The sequence below is a fragment of the Gymnogyps californianus genome, chromosome 12 (assembly GCF_018139145.2).
Source record: "Gymnogyps californianus isolate 813 chromosome 12, ASM1813914v2, whole genome shotgun sequence".
Taxonomy (NCBI): domain Eukaryota; kingdom Metazoa; phylum Chordata; class Aves; order Accipitriformes; family Cathartidae; genus Gymnogyps; species Gymnogyps californianus.
The window spans coordinates 5413311-5432006 of record NC_059482.1 but is presented as its reverse complement, the minus strand read 5'-3'; the positions used below and the strand labels follow the sequence as shown (position 1 = coordinate 5432006).

Sequence of the window (18696 nt, the reverse complement as noted above, 5' to 3'; positions counted from 1 at the left end):
CACTGCCCTCATTGTGGGGTGTGGGTTGCTTGTGTTTTCTAGTTAGCTGAATGATGCAGCAATGAAACATGTCAGTTGACAGCCTTTGGGGGAATGTCCTGAATTGACACAATATGGAAAGAACAGACCTAGGTCTGCAGTAAAGCGTGAAGCATGACTCAAGCTGAGCTTTGTGCGTGTCTGACCTGGATCTTCTAGAAAGCCTTGCCTATACCTTGTCTTTCCTACTGATGCTATTAACCAGTCCTCAACTGTCCCCTAATGAGTAGTGCTGCTTGGTTAGGGGTTTTACCCATCTGTTAGCATGGACAGTGCAAATGTGTTAATTGTAGAATTGTTTAGGTTGGAAGGGACCTTTGAACATCATCTAGTCCTCTCCCCATCCACGCCGCCCTTTTCCTCACTCAATGCAGCGTCTGCTTTGAAGTTGTACGAGGTTGCTGAGAGCCTGTACAGCCGAGCTGTGAAGCCCCAAACCAGGCACAGTTACTCACGTGTGGTCTCACAAGTGCTGAGTGGAAGGGAGCAGTCACCTCCCTCATCCTGCTATCTGTGCTCGTGCTCGTGCAGCCCAGCATGCGTACGCACCCCTGACTTGCAGTCGAAAATCACATTACCTTCGTTTTAAAATTCATTTTCTGCACAGACTCCATGTTTTGATTCCCATGAATTGGGAAACTGGAATAATGCTGTCATTTGGGATTTGCAAACATTTTGCATTGAATGCTAAAACAAGCAATGTTGGCCTTCATTCAAAAACTTTAATTTTGGATTAATACTTCCCTGGTTCTCATAGGGATTGTTGTATCTGTGTCTTCAGGAAATAGATAATTCCATGCACAAGCAGCCCTATTAATTGCAAAGGGATTGACTGTCGTATAAAGTCATACTTGACCTGAATGATGATACGCTCTCTGGTCTTTACTGTGTCCAGGTTATGAATTCCTTGTCCATTAGTACCGAATATTTTTTATACAATAGCTGTGGGTGAGTATCAGTTTTTATATCTAATGGTGAAAGTTCAGAGGGAGTTATTTTTCTGTGCTTTAAAACTGCAAAAAATTAAGTTGAGAGAAATTGTTCTCGAAAGTGTGGTAAAGCCTTCCTTGTGTAAAGCACCTTTACGGTTTTGTCACCATGGTAATGATTAAAAATAGTGCTGATACAGGAGTGGGGTTTATATAGAATTTAAATGATGACATTAAAGAAATTTATAGCCTTAAATCTCGGTAAATCATGCCTTAAAACTATGAGATCAAGAAAAAATCACATTGGTTATGGTTAAAAGGGCCCATGTCTGTCATTTGTATTTAATCACCTAATTTATGATCTAAGAGAGGAAGCTTTGATACCCTGTGACAATTCAATAGCCCTGTGCTGGACTGCATAGTGAAAATATTATTCGAAGAGCTCAGCAGTTCTTTGGAGTGGTAGTTCCTGGACTTCAGACCCTTTCTTTGGTGGTTACACAGCACACACAACTGTAATTGTCTTGGCTGTTTCTTTGCTTTCTTTAGCTGAAAACCTGAGGTATTTTCACAGAACACAGAAGTTCCCATTTTCTGGTTTTTTTTGAGGTGAAACAATAAATAATTATCATACAATTAGGCCAACGACAGCTTTTTTTTTCTTTGTATTTTTTCTTTTTCCTTTTGTGGCTGTATACGAGTCAATAATACATTGATGGGAAACTAAGCTGTGGAATTAAGTTTTGCCTTTTAAAGCCTCAGGGCTTTGATGACACACGTGTTCTGGAGGAGCAAGTTTCTTGCTTTGACGGATAAAAGGCAGCCCACAAGTTTTTGGCTGGTGGTTTTCCTCTTCCCGTGGAATGCACGGATACCAGTTGTGGGAGACCATGAACAGGTTTTTAAGATAGCCAGAGCCTCTCCTCTGCAGGACTTTGAGCATGCTGATAGAGAGACTGGACTTTATACTCCGTAGGGAGCAGATGCAGGGTCCAAGTTGTGTGTTAATGGATCTGTGTTGCCAAGAAGAGAAGCTGGTACCAGTTAGAGCTTTCTGGTGAACATAGTGGGACTAAAAATATATCTTGGCATTTTTCAGTTCCTGATGCCCCCTCTCATGGTTAGCTTGATGTTTACTGCCGAGATTTGTTCTTCTTTTGTATTTGAAAGGTAACGTGACATGCAGCTGTGTCTGCCTGCGTGGGGCTCTCCAGTGACATCTCCTTGCTCTTCATGCAGTGATTGATAATACCGCCTGGTCTATAGTCTGGACAACCTCATTGCAAATTCAGGAGCAACATCATGGAAATCTTGTCACACTTACAGCCTTTTATTTCCATAATGTTTATTTTTTGTAGTTAAGTATTCTCCCCTACTACTTTTTGGGGGGGGCGGGGGTGGTTTTTTTTGGCTTAAGACATCTCCATGAGCAGATAAAGTCCATTGGCTCCTTCATTTTCCCGCGCAAGTTTGACAGTCTCAGGCCATCTGTTACCAGAAGTCATGTGAAAAATCTTGGCCTTGTTTTCTGTTTTTGAGATATCAGTTTGCTAGAGGTAACTGTGCTGTCGCAGCAGAAAGGCATTGATCTACCTTTGGGAAGTGGAAATGAATAGATGAAAACCAGACAAGATGTTGGTCTTTTTAAGCTTTCACTGCCTTTGCATTAGGAAAATACCTCACTCTTTCTGGGGGACATTGGAGCAGGTTCCTCCCATAAGGTACATCAGCAGAAGTGGCAGCTGATCACCGTCTGTGCTCTGCATTGGCTTGACATGAATCACTTTAAATCTGGGAGCTGCATATGTGTGTCAGCACCACACTTTGTCCAACCGAAAGAGGCTCTCGGTAACATGCTGAGATGCCAGCCTGGATCTGAGCTGCTGCTCTGAGCTGCTCTGCCCTCATCCAGCCATACGCACACGTGGTTTGTACACCCATAGATGCCTCCTGCATTGCCAAAACACGCTTTTTTAAGGAGACAGAACTCAAGCCAATTAATGGCCTAGTGGTGAAATTTGAGTAGAAACTAGATAGTTATTTTCTACCTTGCTTTAGCTAAGTCAGGACCAGCTCTAAATTTTCCCCTCTAGACTTGGATGCTATCCTATTCAAACTAATATTAGGTCTGAAGATAGAGGGGTGTCAAAAACAGCTGAATAAACAGGTCAGCTTGTTATTGTGTACTTAGGTCTTGGCTCTGAAGAGGAGTCAATACAATTGCTGGAGTATGTTGCTTCTCAGGAATGCTGAACTGCTGGCCAAGAGGGATCCTCGGTTTTTGTCCTGGTGAGCCGCTCCTCCGCGTTATTGGGAGGAGGGCTGACCTTATGACTAATTCTTTGCAATTCAGGACTTCCAGGTCATGGTGACCACCAGTTTCACCAAATTACAGCTTCTTGTCTATAGCTGTCATAATATAGAGCTGCACCAAATTAGTCTCTTGTTCAGGTTCCTTAGCTGCAGAAAAATCTGTTTTTAGGAGATCTCTTATGAAGGCAGGACAAGACTGGTAGTCTTTCCCAGGAGTGTAATTATGCTCCTCGCATGATGCATTGGGTGTGAAAACCTGACTCTGGGAGTTGATACATGCTAAGTGCCTTGTTAAGCTGCTGTCGTGGGGCCCAGTTCTGCATTATGGATGTTATGAGGACTCTTGGTGTCAGAAGACCTACATGAGCCTGAAGGAGCAAAGGGGATCTAGGTGTTGTTTTCAATTTCTCTTTCCTTTCTTGCACGGTTTTGTCCTTACATTTATTTCTTCCAATATAATTAGTGTGTTGAGTGCATCATAGTATACATAATGTATTAGAGGATTATAAAACTGCTGCTAATATCCACAAAAAACCTGAAACGGTATGTTGCAAGTGTCACAGCCTGTATCATCTGCCCTAGCTCTTGCTGTAAGTCACATGTTCATCTTGTCTGTCACACCTTCTTGTCTTTTTTTCCCAGAATAGTGGTTGTTTCAAAATTAGGAAAACAGTATCAGAAAACAGTGCTAGTAAAAGTATGCCCTTCATTCCTCTGTCTTCATTGAGAAGCCATTGCATCACAGTTATTTACCATAGCCTGGTCTCTGGTGCTCTTCACTGTAGTATTTAAGATGGGAATACTAGATTAGGCTGTGTGAACAGAGGCAAGATCCATCAAGGACAACGGGGTTGTTGTGACTGACTTATTTGCATCGGCCCATCTCTGAATATGAGGCAGGCACTGGTTTTTGTAGCACCCGAGTGATCTCTGATCCTCTGCGAGGAAGCTAGCCTTGGGATCAGAAAACTGAACACTGCGAGACTTGGTTCAGTCTTGCATGTCATGCAGCGTTTGTACAAAGGAGAAAGAAAACAAGCAAATTGCAGAGATTCAGTGGCATTTTGGTAGGCTAAAGAGTTGCAGGAGATTTGGGGTTTTGTGCTGATGTGGTGCAATAAGATGTGATATAAAAACATGGAACAAAGTGATGGGACTGTTTCAGATGCAAATGCTGCTCTGAAATCTAGTATCTCCCTGTGAGAGACTGGAAAATTCAGAGCTCCAAAGCCCAGTGATCTGAAGACAGAAATACCCTGCTTTTCTGAAGTCCCTTTTAAGATGCTTGCAAGCATCACATCAGTATCCAGTATCTGTGCTCTCCCTAAGGCTCTGCAGCAGCTTTCTGACACAAACATGTTCCTCGAGCCGTGCACATCTCTCTTGCTGATGACATTGATGATGCAGGTGCACAGGAGAGAGAAGCCGATTTCAAAGCCATTTATGGTGTTGAAATGCTAGAAACTCAGCGAAATAATACATTTGCCAAGGAGGAGAAAGTGAAACAGGCGGGTAAACGTCCATTTGGAAGGTTTTGCTGACTGGTGAGAGGGGAGGAGGGCAGGAAAAGCCGAGGGTGCCCACTGCTAGCAGTGGAGAGTAATAAGGAAAAGGGATGATGTGGCTTTTTAATCCGGTTTGCATATCTGGGAAGAAATAATTGCTTTGTGTGCTACTTGGTGCTACCTAAGCTTACTGGCATTTCCCGGAAAATAGAAGGGGGATGGATTATCTTTCAGAGATTATATTTTGTTAGCAGTTACTACAGTGTGTAGCATTAGTAGCTGCTTAATCCCAGTTTGAGGTGGTTTCTCAGGTGACAAGTTCTTCCGATCAGAGTTCTTACGTGCCTGAAATTACTGGCATATGTTATGCAGCCTTGCAGATGAGGCAGCATCCTGTTTTCCTGGTGATGACCAGCTCTCTCGTGCCTGAGTGGGATCTGAAGGGTGTAGTGTCAGAGTGGGGGGGTTTCTGCACAGCAGGTATGCTGCCTGGCTATTCGCCACAGTGGCCTTGTGCACAGCTTTTTCTTTGGCAGGCCTGGTCAAAGTGCAATGACGATAAGATTGTGCGTGTTCTTTTTTTCCTACACACTATCTCTTCTCTGCAGTGGCAAAGTCATTTATTCCCACCACAGGCTGAGAGCTGGTGGATGTCAAGGACTAGGCTCCACAGGCACAGCCATCATGTGTGGAATATAAAGGGCGTGAATGTAAATGTATTAGGAACCTGGATCAGTTCAGCTTGGTGTCAGAGGCATTCTGTAATGCAGTCAGTAATGGTAGGTCTCTGCACAGAGAAGCACACAGCAAGGACCGCACCTACGTGGCAGTTAATGTCACAGTGCTTTGTGTCTTCTGCTTTCTGTTTGATGCGTGCTAAACTCCACAGTCATACAGTGCCGGCTATAGTATGTTTATTTAATACTATTTTCTGCTGCCCCCCCACCCCCCCCCGCCCCACACTGCAATGCAGTTAGTCCACTGAAGGTTTTGGAAAGTGTGGAGTGTATATGGTACACATATTCCTGCTTTTCATCTAGTAGTCTGCTTTTTTTTTTTTTTTTTTTTTTTTTTTTTAAAATGAAACATGATTTTGCTGACTCCAGCTCATACTGCATAATCTCAAATACAGGAGCACGTCAGACTCGCACCCCTCTGGAAACTGTGGGTTGTGCCAGAACACCGAGATCCCGATGTCCAGACAGTGTCCGTGTTGAGCATTTGCTGCTCTGGAGAAAAGGGCCAAAAATGCTGCAGCAGGCAGCAGTGAGGTCCTGCAAGAGGAGGAGGTAGTTGTGCCTAAACATGTTTGAAACCTTCCCTCTGATGATGAGTCAGAGGCTGTTAAAGTGCTGTAGATCAAGCAGGATGTCTGGCTCCTGCCCTAATTGTGTGAGTCCAGCAACCTCTATGTGAAGGTTTTTCTCACTCATTCTGCATAAGAGTTTAAAGCAACTCAGAAAGGTTTGTAAACCCCCCCAGCCTGCAGTTAGAGCAGGTCTTTCCTGTACATGTGGGACAACTGTGTTGTTCAACTGTATTGAAGTTGTTGAAGTTTTTCCTCCTACCCAAGATCAGGAGGAAAAGTTGTTATGTGACTTTTGCTTAAAAAAACCCAAAACAAAACACCCAAACGCCCATGGACAACATATTTTAAAATATTTCTTCTTTTGGGGAGATGTTACATGGGATTTGCAACCCAAGATCGCAGCTGTGTCTCTTACCAATGCTTTTTGCAAGTAGGGAGTGGCTTGTGCTTCTGCTAGAGACCTATCTGCAGTCATAGTGAAATTCCGCATAGGCAAAGCAACATTAAAACCAAACCCCAGCTTGGCTCCGATACGAAAAATACGGAACAGCAGTTGCTGTGTGCAGGATGAAAGCTGATGTTTTGCCAACCTGAAGTGTAAAGCTGGTGCTGGAACTGGGGCCTGAAGAATGGGAGTGTTTGCCAAAAGGAAATGGAAGCAGGGATAGAGGGTTTCGGGGAATGCATCAATGTTGGCCGTGCCAAAAAATGTCTCCCCTGTGGACAGGTCTGATTACGATAGTAACCACATTAGCCCATGCAAAGTGCAGCTGGAGCCACAGTTGGCCTTTTGCATTTTCTAGCTATAGAAACGGCACATCGAATGCACGGCTAAGGTAGAGCTGGGTTTGGATCAGCCAGCTGTGTTCCTGCATCTTAGTGACCAAAAGGCTGTATGCAGGGATATGAGAGAAAGACAAGATACCAGCAAAAACAAAGCCCAGTTTCTCTGCTTGGTAGTGGGAAGGTCTACCAAAGACAACCTCTTCTCTCCCTGCTTAGGGGGCTAGAAGGAAGCCACAATTTTTGAGTTGCTTTCAGTTTTTGGAGGCACACACACTGTATTTGCATGCAGATTTGTCTGCAGTGGAGCACATAAATTTAAGATCTGCTTGCCCAGTGTTTTTAGTTTTTTCCCTTGGGTGGAATATTCTTCCCATCCTCTCATCCCCCCTTGTTGCTGAAGGATATCTTTGCAGTAGTCTTGAGCACATCGGAGAGCAGAAGCCCAGAGGGATGGTCAGCCAGGTGACAGCTGTGTGCAGAGGAGGTAGAGAGAGATATATATAGATAGATATATAATACGCTTCGGGAGCAAGTTCTTCAGTGCATTAATGTCGCAGCTGCCCAGTGTCATGCTGGGAGGTGAGTGAGGAGGCTGCCCTGTGAGCCCCCTGGTCCCACTTCCACTTTGCACTTCTCTTGGTCCAAGCAGAAATGTGTTTTGTCTGTGTTCCGTCCTTTTAAAATTTTGTTTAGTTCAGCATTCTTTTACTTTGCCGTGGTGCTGTCCCAGTGGTATCTGAGCAAAGGACAAACTCTGAGCCTGTGGAAAGTGTCTGTGGTTGTTCCAGCTTGTGCATTCGTAACAGCTGAACCCATGTCACCACTTGCTGAACCCATTGAACTGTCAGCTTTGAAACAGCGCTGATCTGAGTGTTTGGGGGTTCTTGCCTGGATTAGCTGAGATCTGGAGCAAGGTGGTGGACACTGGTGGGAAGAAAATAGGTAAACAAATGTAGACTGAAAAAGGGGGTGGGGGAGGATGTTGTGATGGGGAAGCACAGCAACAGGGTGTCAACATTCAACTTGCTTGCTGCGGCCCCAGTGCATGTTGGTGGTGCTTTTACTTAGCGGTGCCATGATCTAGCGATTAGCATGGAGGCCTGAGAATCAGAAGACCTCAGTTCTGCTCTGGTCCTGACTTGCCACATGACCTCAAGGAAATCACCTCGGTTTTCTTGCTCTGTTTCTCCTTCTTGCCTTTAATCATCAAGACCGTGAGCTGCGCAGGGCAGAGACTGTCACTTGGTATATTCATTCAGGTCATAGATTCATTGGTGCTAGTCTCAGTGTAATAAATAACGGTGATTTCATCGAGATCTTTTTTACATGAATTGGCGAAAAATGAAGTGTTATTTAGACCTTAACTGAGTGAGAATCAGGAATTGTCTAGCTTATAACATTTCCTTCCAGTTCTCTGGCCTGTGGCAAGGAGGTTGTGGGCAAGAGAGCCTGTACCAAGGCGATTGCATTCAGAGGAGCAACCGAAGCAGAGAAGTCGATGCACTTCAGCATTTAGCACTGGGTAAAATGAAAAATGCAGAAAATGCCTTTGACCTGAAGACAAGGTAGAGTGCAAAAGTTTGCTGCTGCTGTTTTGCAGCTATTTTAGAGCACAGCACATTAGTCTTTCTGTGCAAAACCTTCAGGAGGTCATGAAGAGTTTGATTACTACAGCATGAGCAGTCTGAAGTCCTCAATTTGGAAAAGTTTCTATAATCTTGTCCCAGCCCTTTGCCTGGAATGGGACTTTTTATAGACTTAGTCTTTTCAGGTAAGTTGTTTTTTTTCTTCGTATTGGTAAATGTTGCAGGTAGGAACTTAGTTCAGAAGGCTTGCAGTGGATCCACCTGGTAATTTAAGCCCAACTGGCTATCAGGGAAACTTCTGTTAGCAACAAGTTATTCTTATGTATTTTTCAGAATACTATGAAGTAAGTGATGCCTGCTAGTGTCAAAAGCAGAATACGGCTCTAGCTGAGTTCTGGGGATGCCATGCTGTCTTTGTTTTCATGAAGGTAACAAGTTAATAGACAAAATGCCAGCAGGTGGTGCTCAAGAATACATGGTACAGCTCCTGGGCTTTGTAGGACACGCCAAGCATGTGTGTTGAATATCGCAAGCAACTCTTCCTGTTTCTTGTTATGCAGCATTTTAACAAAATGTTCTGCTGCAGTGGAGAAAACCATTCCAGTGTCTGCTCTCTGTGTTTTTTTTCCCTCTGTACATTTGCATCTAGCAAGAGGCACCTCCATTTTACATAAGCGCCATCAACATTAAACTGTAACACTAGCTTGGCGCAGCCATCCCCGCAATGAGCTGGGAAGGACCTCTGTGCGGGAGGTTGACCTTCTCCCTTTTGCTGGAACTGCCCTCGTTGCTCAGCGAGAAATAAACAATTGCTGGCACACGCAACCCTCAAAGTCAGCGTACGTTCCTGCAGTAGCTCTAGCTTCTCCAATAAAGAAGCGATTAGTTGCATGCTGTTGCGCGATAAAGGGCTGAAGAGCAGAGAGCTAGAATTTAACAGGCTATTCTGGATTAGGGTTGACAATTTTTTTAATGTAATGAAGATAGTATTTGCTGATGGGAAGACAGGTTCCCGAGAATACAGAACGTTTCCTGGCCACCAGTAGCAAAGCAGGGATGAAGTCTGGTCATCAAGAAGGCTAACTTCATCTTGCCCTTTTTAGATCAGGTGTGCTGGCTGCTTTAAGATGTTCCTAACATGAAAGGTCTTGCTAGGGCTGAAAAAGGCTGTTGTTCCATGCCGTCCAATTTTATGCAGGAGAGTCCATTTTTCGTAGATGTCATCTACATCAGCATTATCATTCTTGTCCAAGGAAGTGGTGTATGAGCAAGGGCTAAAGGATAAGGCCATTGTGGGACAGAAAAACATATGAAGATGTTACTTAAAAAAGCTGGAAGTTTCCTAGGCTCTCCTGAACTTTCTGTTCACAGCAGTGTTCAGGAGCTTTTGAGCACTGATGGCAAAAACCACTGCTTACAGATTTTTGTCACATTTGCTTGCTTAATAACACTGGAAAAATAATTTTTCACATGTGGACTTCAATTCCTCCTCCTCTTAAAGAGGACTGAGACTTAGGTCTTTGGGTTTCTGCAAGGCTTAATTAATTAGAGTGATTTCAGAATGAAGGATGCCCTGTCAGTGTCACTTATTCCCCATGCTGCTGCTTCTGGGTACTTATTAAATTCAGTGGGTTTGCTTTTAAAGTCAGCATAGCAAGATTTTGGAATGACACTAGCCATGTGGTTCTGGCTGGTCAGTAACTAGGAGGGTCAAATTCCAAGTTGGCATGTGTTATTTTCACTCACAGAAATTGTTGCAGGAGCTGCTGCTTTTAGTGAAATCCCAATGAAACTGGATTCCCACCCCAGTATTTTTCTTGTACACGCTATTAATGATGAATGTTGTGTGAGTATTTTCATCAACTGAAGGCATCTTTTACACCTACATCCAGGGGGAACGAACTCCTCGCACATGTTGACATGCCTGTTCTCCGATATGGGTCTTTACCAGGCAGCTTTGCTTTTAAACTCGTGAGTGATTTTTTTCTCCTTGCTCCGGAGTCAGTGCTGGTAGAATAGAGCAGATGGCTCGGTGTTGGCTAAGTGCTTGCTGATATACAGCAAATTGCTTCTGTAACCGACTGATAGGTTTCGAGCTTTAATTGAGGCTTTCAGCAAGGCGCTCAACAGTGAAAAGCATTCTGCTGAGAAAAACAGCAGCGTAACCATGGGCAAAGGTTCAGGATAGCAGAGTTCAACCCTCTTGGGGATGGCTCCTCTACTTATTTATTTATTTTCTGCTGCTTTCCCACCATCATTCAAGACTTCTGTAATGTCACTTGCAGATTACAGCTCAGTATATCGGTGCAGCGCAATCCTTTGTGCTGAAAACGTGAAGCAGAGACTGATAAGTTTGGATTTTCTGCTTGTGGCGGGCTCAGCGTGTCTGCAAAGGTAGCTGTCCCCTGATGCTCCCTTTGAGTCACTGTCTGCCTGGTCTGAGCAGCAGCTTTTGTAGGTCTCCCTTGGGTAGCAGGGAGTACAGCTCCTGCTGTCTTTTCTCTTATGTACGTCAGCATCATCAGAATTTTAAATTTTTAATGGACATCTCTAAAGGGAAAGGAAACCTCCCTTGCTCCTCCCTCCCCCCCAAGCAAGAGTGGATTTGACAGCGGAAGAAAGATATTTGTGGTAGGGTTGTCTGAGCAGCGTCCTGTTAGGCAAGAGGGTTTCCTTCAGCAGCTGTCCCTTAGGCTGAAGGAGCTGCTCTCCGAAATCACGTTGTAACTCGCCCAAGTAAGGGGCAGCCCAGAGCAGGCAGGAATGCAGTAACCCAGTGGTCTAGCTCTTGCGCTCCCCCCGCCCCCACTTTTTATCCAGCTTTGAATTCTGCTTTGAATTTGATTTCTTCATAGTACAGGACCAAGGAATAAATTTCAGCATGGAAAATGTATCTGTTGAGCTAGCTTTGTTTAGTGTCCTCAATTAGTCAGAAAGGAGTTGCTTCAAGTTACAAAGCTGGCTGGTTGACTTTGAAGTTTAGATTTTATTTAGTGCTGGAGTAGGTCTAACAAAAAGACCCTAAAAAAAAGCACTACATGAATAAGAGAAATTAAATTCTATGATTCAAGTTTCCTAAAGAGTCCAAGAAATCTGTGATGATGGTAGAAGTAGTGCTGGTAGCTTAAAAACGCCGGTGGATCCTCTCTGCCCCAAGGAGCTCAGAAGTACAAAGAGTTTTGCTCAGTTTTGAAATCCCAAACACATTTGATAGTGTCTGTAGTGTGTGTTTTTATGTTCCTTTACTTTTTCAGTGGCTTAAAATGCACTGAAAGTGTGAACTACTGTCAGCATGCTTTTGTGCTTGCATGAATTTAATTAAAAAGATAATTAGATTGCTTTATCAGCCTTTACCTGTCAGCCCAGTGCCACCCTTTTCTCCCCCCTCTAACAACGCTGACAAACCCAAGGCATCTGAAATCTGTATTTTTCTGTATTGTTCTCTTCTCTTGTGTTTCGGATAGGGTACAGAGGTGACTGTTTTCTGTTGAGCATTAGATCTGCTGCCACGGTGGGAAGGAAGCGGCTGATAAGCAGAGAGCCAGCCTGTTCAGATGGTTCACGCAGGGGCTGCTCTGTGTGAGTGGAGCGGGAAATGCCGTGTGTAGCGGCAAAGCTACAAAACAAAACAGAACAAAGCAGACTGACCCTTTGCAAAGTCCTCTGCCTTTATTGCAGTGATGATGTATAGCCCAAAATGTGCAGCTGAATCTGCAAACTGCACGACATGGGCAGTTTTCGTGATTTCCCTGGAAATGCTGCCAAAGAATGTAAGAACCATTTTTAGGGCAAAACACTGATGTTTTCTTGTAAACGGAGAAGTGCTCAGCCTGTGTTATTTAATAAACCTGAGGATGTATCCCGACTTCTTGACATCCCTTTGACCAGAGGACCAGACTCGCACACAGAGAGGAGCGGAAGGGCATGTGAACTAAACAAAACGCTGCGGTCCTGGCAGTTGCTCTCCGTCAGCCAGCAGAGCTCCTTCCCTGCCAGCTCCGTGGCCGTGCCGTGCCTCCAGCGCTGCCTCCAGCGCTGCCCGCTTTGGCAAGCCTCTCCTGGCTCTTGTGCGCGCTTCGTGTTGTTTTCGGGAGTGGCGTTTTAACGCTTGTCATCGTTTCCTTGAACTTCTAGAGTTTCATCAAGCCACCTCGGGGAATTTGGGAGGGTGGGTTTTCTCTAAAGAATACTATTTATAATACAAAGCAGCCTCTGTTCCAGTCATTTGTGGCAACATGGCTGCCGAGGAGGTAAGAATTGTCTTTTGCTTATCCAGCTGGTCTGTGGACGGGGCAATCAGTGAAATAGCTTGGGCACGGCCAGAAGTAATGCAGGGGCATGCAGAGGACTGGGGCAGATGGGATTAGGCAGGCAGGAATGCTTTTCTTGAGAGCGGAAATGCTGTTGCATGGAAGACTTGGAGATTTTACAAGTTAGTTTCTGTTACAACTGGAGGGTGACAGCACGACTTTTCAGGATCCTTCAAGACAGAAAAAAAAGCCTGTGCGTCTACTGGAATTTTTCACTTTGATGAAATTGATTTTAATTCATTCTGAATGTGAATTCACCCATTAGCAATGTTGAATAAAGTATCTGTAGAACGATGTTTTGATGGCCTCTCTCTCCCCCCCTTTCTTAATGACTAACTCCCTTTAAAAGGACCTACAGCTTTGGAAGCAGTGCAGTAGCAGGTATCTGTTATTAGCCTGAGGAATAAGGTGTTTACAAGAGGAGATGATGGAAAGAAAGATGCTCTGGAGTTTAAAAACTTATTTTAAAATAAAAAAAGGGAGTCACAGTTTTTCATTGCTGCCACAGAAGAAATTGGTTTAGACATACGAGGTTTTCTTTTCCATTTAGATGTTTTAAGTACAGCTTTTCAGCAAACAGAAAAGCCAAAACTCAAAATACAAAGCAGCTCACTTGACAGTTGCATGTAGGAAGCACATATCCAGTCAATTTTTTCAAGGGGTTTATGGTGGTGTCAGCGTGACCCTTTCATTTTTCTTGCAGAAAAAGATTTACAAGTACAAGAAGGTGCTCAGTAACCCCAGCCGCTGGGAGGTGGTGTTGAAGGAGATCAGGACGCTGGTGGACATGGCGCTGACGTCTCCGCTTCAGGATGACTCTATTCACCAAGCACCGCTGGAGATTGTCTCAAAACTGCTCTCAGAGGTATGACCTCAGCAGTGTTCCTGCAAGACACTGTCACATTTAGACAAGAGGCAAACAGTTAAAGGTTTATGGGTGGGTTTTATTTTAACTTGGGCTGTCAAAATTCTGCCTTTGAGTCTGCTCGTGACTTCTGCTGACTTGAGTGGAATTTGTACTTGCTGGGGAGAAGAAGAATTTGACCCATGTTAGGTAGAATTCTAGAAACAAAACAAAACACATTTCTCTTGAGGCTTTTTGTTGTTGTTGATTATTTATGGTAAATTTATTATGGGTCTGATTCATGTCTTATTTCAAGTCAGTGGTAAAACTCCCCTTGACTTCTATTCCATTGGCTTTGTTTCCATGACCGATAAATCTTGTAGCAATATGTATATACCAATAAATTCACTGTGCAGCTATTTTATTATTACCAGTTCTGTCAAAGAAAAATATTTTCCTTCTTCAGAGGTATCTATCCTCCTTTTATAGCCTCTATTTCAAATAGTTAACTTTTCATGGACAGGAAATGTAATGCCAAGCAGGTTTTTCATGTCTTAGTTCTGATGTGCAAAGATTTGTGATAAGCAAAAAAGTTGCTAGCTATTTTTCTTGCAGTAGGCAAAGATCTTAGCAACTCACAACTTTGTAACCTCTGAATGGATCATGCTGCTGAGAAAGCCAAAAGCAAACTCTTTTGCCTAGGTGGTAGCATAGGTGACTTCCAGTAAATTTATTGGCTTTTTACTGGTTCCATGTTTGAAGAAGGAATTTCAGGAAAACTGCAGCAGTTAGTTTGCTACCAACAAGTGGTACACAACACCACAACAATCCTTTTATTAATTTTCATAGAAACATACAGCCTGTCTTAAGAAAACTTTTTAAGAAATGTATCAGTAGCTTTAATTTTCCAACTGATTGAGACCTCCTCTGGCATCCTGGTGTTTGAATGCTCAGCTTTCATGGCTGGGGTGACTTGAATCTGAAGGTGCTGAGGGAGAAATGGAAGCTTGCACAACCCCTCATAGCAGATAGTATACCACTTTCTTTAAGAGAATGATTTTAATTCAATGAATTTTATTCTGAAAATGAGCAATTGCAGTCTTGAGCCTTTCTGCTTGTGTCTGGTGGTACCTAAGAGGACTGTGTGTGCTGATGCACCAACTCAGCGTACTCTTTGCTCATTCATTTTTTCTATTCAACTCTTTCAGAACAACAACTTAACCACTCAAGACCACGAGAGCATTATTGTGGTGAGTATCTTTCTGTCAAAATCTGAGGACAAATCTGTATTGTTTGATAACACTTCTGTTAATGCTTGCCTCTGCCCCAGTGAAGTAGGGCAAATTTGAAAGCATCTCTACCAACGCTGGTGAACTTAGGCAGGATGAAACCCATTTGTTCTACTGGTTTTTGTGTGGTTTTGTCATTCCTCTTGTCTTGTTTCATAGATGAGTAACAATAAAGTTTCCTTGTCAACTTATATGAAACAGCATAGCATGTTGAGGGTTAATCGTCTCCCAAAATGGCCTCCTTACTAGGCTACACAGTGCAATGTTCATATCTATATATGTACTTTAAATAGTCAAAAAACATCATTTCCAGATGTGCCCTATAAAACCCTTAGGCTTAATAGTTTCCTGAGGGGCTAATGCTACCATATACAGAATGTCTCCATTGCTGATGGTATGTGAGCAAGTGATTGTTTTTGTAAGTGTGGATATGTGTATGTGTCACATACCCCTGTTTAACCCCCTGCTTACTTGATTTATAAAAATATCCTCTTCAACTTTTTTCTTTTCTGTAGGTTGCATTTATTTAGACATAGAAATAAGTGAATCAAATGGTAGCTCTCTTCCTTGTACAACAAAATATAAAATCTCAACAATTTATCAGAGAGGTGGAACTTGGTTCCCCATCACTGTAATATAATTTCAGTCACTGGCAGTTTCCAGGAGATTTTCCCAGTAATCTAATCTAGAACCTCACCACCACCTGATCGTATCACATCTCCGTGACTGTTTCTGCAAAATGACAAGGTGGCATGTAGCTGCCAGTAGGTGTGAATTGTGTTTAACTGCTGCTGAAGATACCATTTTAGCTGGAATCAGTCACTGAGATAAGTTTCTGAAGTAACATTTACTTTTCTTTGAGTTCTGCTATAGCTTTCATTTTACTCTAGTGCCAAGGGCAATTCAAGCCCCCACTTACAACTGGTTGTTTTGGGGGAAGGATTTTTAAATAAAAGATGTAAGGTGGTCCTGCTGTGAGCAGGGAAGTTGGACCAGGTGGCCTGCAAAGGTCCTTTCAGCCTACATTATTCATCAATTCTGGGTGATGGCTTCTTCAGTTCAAGTCCTGCCCTTCTGTAGGTTGTGCCCCAGCCATTAAGGAGATGGCAGTTTCTGGGCATTCAGAGCTCACTGCGTTACACAGCTAACCTGTGCTATTCTTAGGAAGTATTGCTAATACTGTGTATTTATGTAGTATCTTAAAAGTACACGGTGATTTGCCGTGCAGATGGAACCAGCTTTCCTCCTCTAGATGGTGCTGGAACAGATCAATATTACAACTGAGCCCTTCCTGGTAAGAAGGGGAAGCACATGTTGCCACAACTGGGCAATGCGAGACAGCAAGTTTCTGCGTTTAACCACAGAGCACATAAGGAAAATACGGGGTGCTTTCATGCTGTCACTCTTCCACACTGACCGTACAGGTGGAGCCATGACCCGCTTGGCAGTGTCTGTTGTGGTTATTCCCTACATTCAGTAAGGACTGGGCTGAAACAATAAAGCTTATTTTTCTTAGGCTGACAACCAGCCAGTTACATCTCTGATGCAGTGGTCCTCTGACAGTTACCGGACAGGTATCAACACTTGGTTATTTTGCAATACATGGCTCCTGTGGTTTGGCAGGTCCTATAGCAAACACTCCAAAAGATGGATTCAAGGAAGTTCTTTAGCTCAGGTGTTGGATGGGTAGTGAGGATATTCTAGTCTCACTGAATAGTGTCACATTCTCCATGAGTCCACTGTTGCTGGACCGCCACCAGAGAAAGAGTGAACAGTTGCAGAAAGATGGCACATGGTAATGAGCAGAAACTTCTCTTTCTTTTGGTTATGTGTAACCAAAACAGATCTTTGCAGATGTGCTTGGGTTTCATTGTTAAAATTCACATTAATCTTGACCTGTTTGTGTGTGAAAGTGGCTATTGTGAAACACAGTCATTGCAAGCAGACTCGCTGGATCTGAAATCCTTCAGGAGAAGAGAGGAAGAGCAAAAAACAAAGCAAGCTGCCGTAGTAAAACTCCAGATGCCATCCGAATAAAATATCTGGTGTTCAGTTGCTTAATACAAAATGTCCTAGCTGCTATGTTTAGAGTCTTACTTTTAAATGAGTACTGGGAATCCCTTTAGCTCGAAACTGGAAAAGCCTGAAGGCACTATCACATAGAGAGAATACATTATTCTAGTACCATTTTCTAATTTACTAAAGGAAGTAACAACAACATAAGTTCATTACACCCTTAGTGGCAGGTATGACCTCTAATGTATTTACCGAGCATAAGCACATTGGTTTGTGTAGCAACAAAGAAGAAATGGTTGATCTCAACTTTCACAAAGTTAGATGCTTGATTTTGATGAACAGGGTCCTCCAAGGTAAGAACAGTGCTATGTTACTTTTAGTGAATTATTTCTCACAAAAATAGCTCAAACTCTTTCATAAAGGATGTGTGTGTGTGGTGGTTTTCAGTTTTTCTTAGGGACATGTTATAACTGAAACAGTGAGCCAGATTCATCCTTGCTGTATTATATCCTAAAACAATTGGTCTGCTCCTGTTTTTGCACTGATGTAGTTAAAAGCAAAATTTTCCAGAGGATTCATAGTAGAGGTGTGCTTGAGATTACGCGCAAAATAAACACACAGCCCACCTCTAATTTCTCTATTGATGCTTTTGTCCTTCTTTTTTAAAAACAGCCTTTTTTTTTCCCTGAGAAAAATATTTCCCTGCAAAATGCTTACTCCAGTTGCAGTCCTCTAATTAAATTTTTCTCTCTCTTTCTCTTTTTCTTTTTAAAGGCAATTGCACCTTTGCTGGAAAACAACCATCCTCCTCCTGACCTCTGTGAATTCTTCTGCAAGGTATCAGAACAGCTTTGCTTTCTGAAATCTCATAGTTGTATATAAGGGTAGTTCTTCAAGGGGGTGGTTGTTTTTTTCTTTAACTCCTTTCCTCATGCTCAAATTGATTTCAGTTTTTGGTCAACAACCAATGATATTGGAATAGTTAACAGCACCGTTATTATGAATAGATCTATATCCTTAGTACATCAGACTGCACAGTCCTGATACTCTGTGAAAGTTAAAATCTTCAGACTGCCACACCTCAGTGTGGTTACAAGAGATGTCCTGCTGCATCTTCTATTTAGCTATTGCAAAAATCATTTGAGTCACTGTGTTCAGATGAGTTGGTAATGTGATGCACAACTCAGCCCTAATGGTATCGTCGTTGGGTAACGGCAGTGGGAAGATCATAAAGACCCATCCTCTTTTCTGGTAGATCCATGCTTGTGCTGCATTTTGCATCCTTTCCACAAACTTCTGAGTATTTTGGATTGCAGAGCTTCTGGATTTGAAAATACTGCTTTTCCTCTAGGCCTGTTTGTGTTTCAGTTTCAAGTCTGTTTAAATTTGCTTACTGATGGCTGGGTATACATTTGTCAAACGTTCTGGATGCTGCTTATAGTTCCCATCCAGAGTTATTCATCAGCAGCTTCTTCCTACAGAAATTAAGTCAAGTTTCAGAAACTCCTCTGACTGTTGCACTTTTATTCCTGGGTTTTTTTGCCTTTGGTCTCCATCAGAGGTGGGCACCTAATTATCTTTAAATGTGTGGGATGGGCTGTGTATTGTTGTAGGAAGGGAAACAGGTTATGGACTTTTCCTCTTCAGAACCAAAATGGACAAGGCTAATGAGAAGGCTAATGTATCTTCAAAACTGACCCTGCCTTGAGCGGGGGGTTGGACCAGATGACCTCCAAAGGTCCTTCCCAACCTAAATTACTCTGACTGATA

The 18696-nt window shown here is 43.0% G+C and overlaps 1 protein-coding gene across 1 annotated transcript in view; it reads left to right on the top strand.

Annotated features, from left to right (window-relative positions):
- Positions 1–18696, top strand: part of CMIP (c-Maf inducing protein) — a 136183-nt gene that overhangs the window by 87207 nt on the left and 30280 nt on the right. Inside the window, 3 exon segments of the mRNA XM_050903946.1 lie at positions 13481–13642; positions 14830–14871; positions 17701–17763. Of these exon segments, the coding sequence (XP_050759903.1) occupies positions 13481–13642; positions 14830–14871; positions 17701–17763 (267 nt within the window).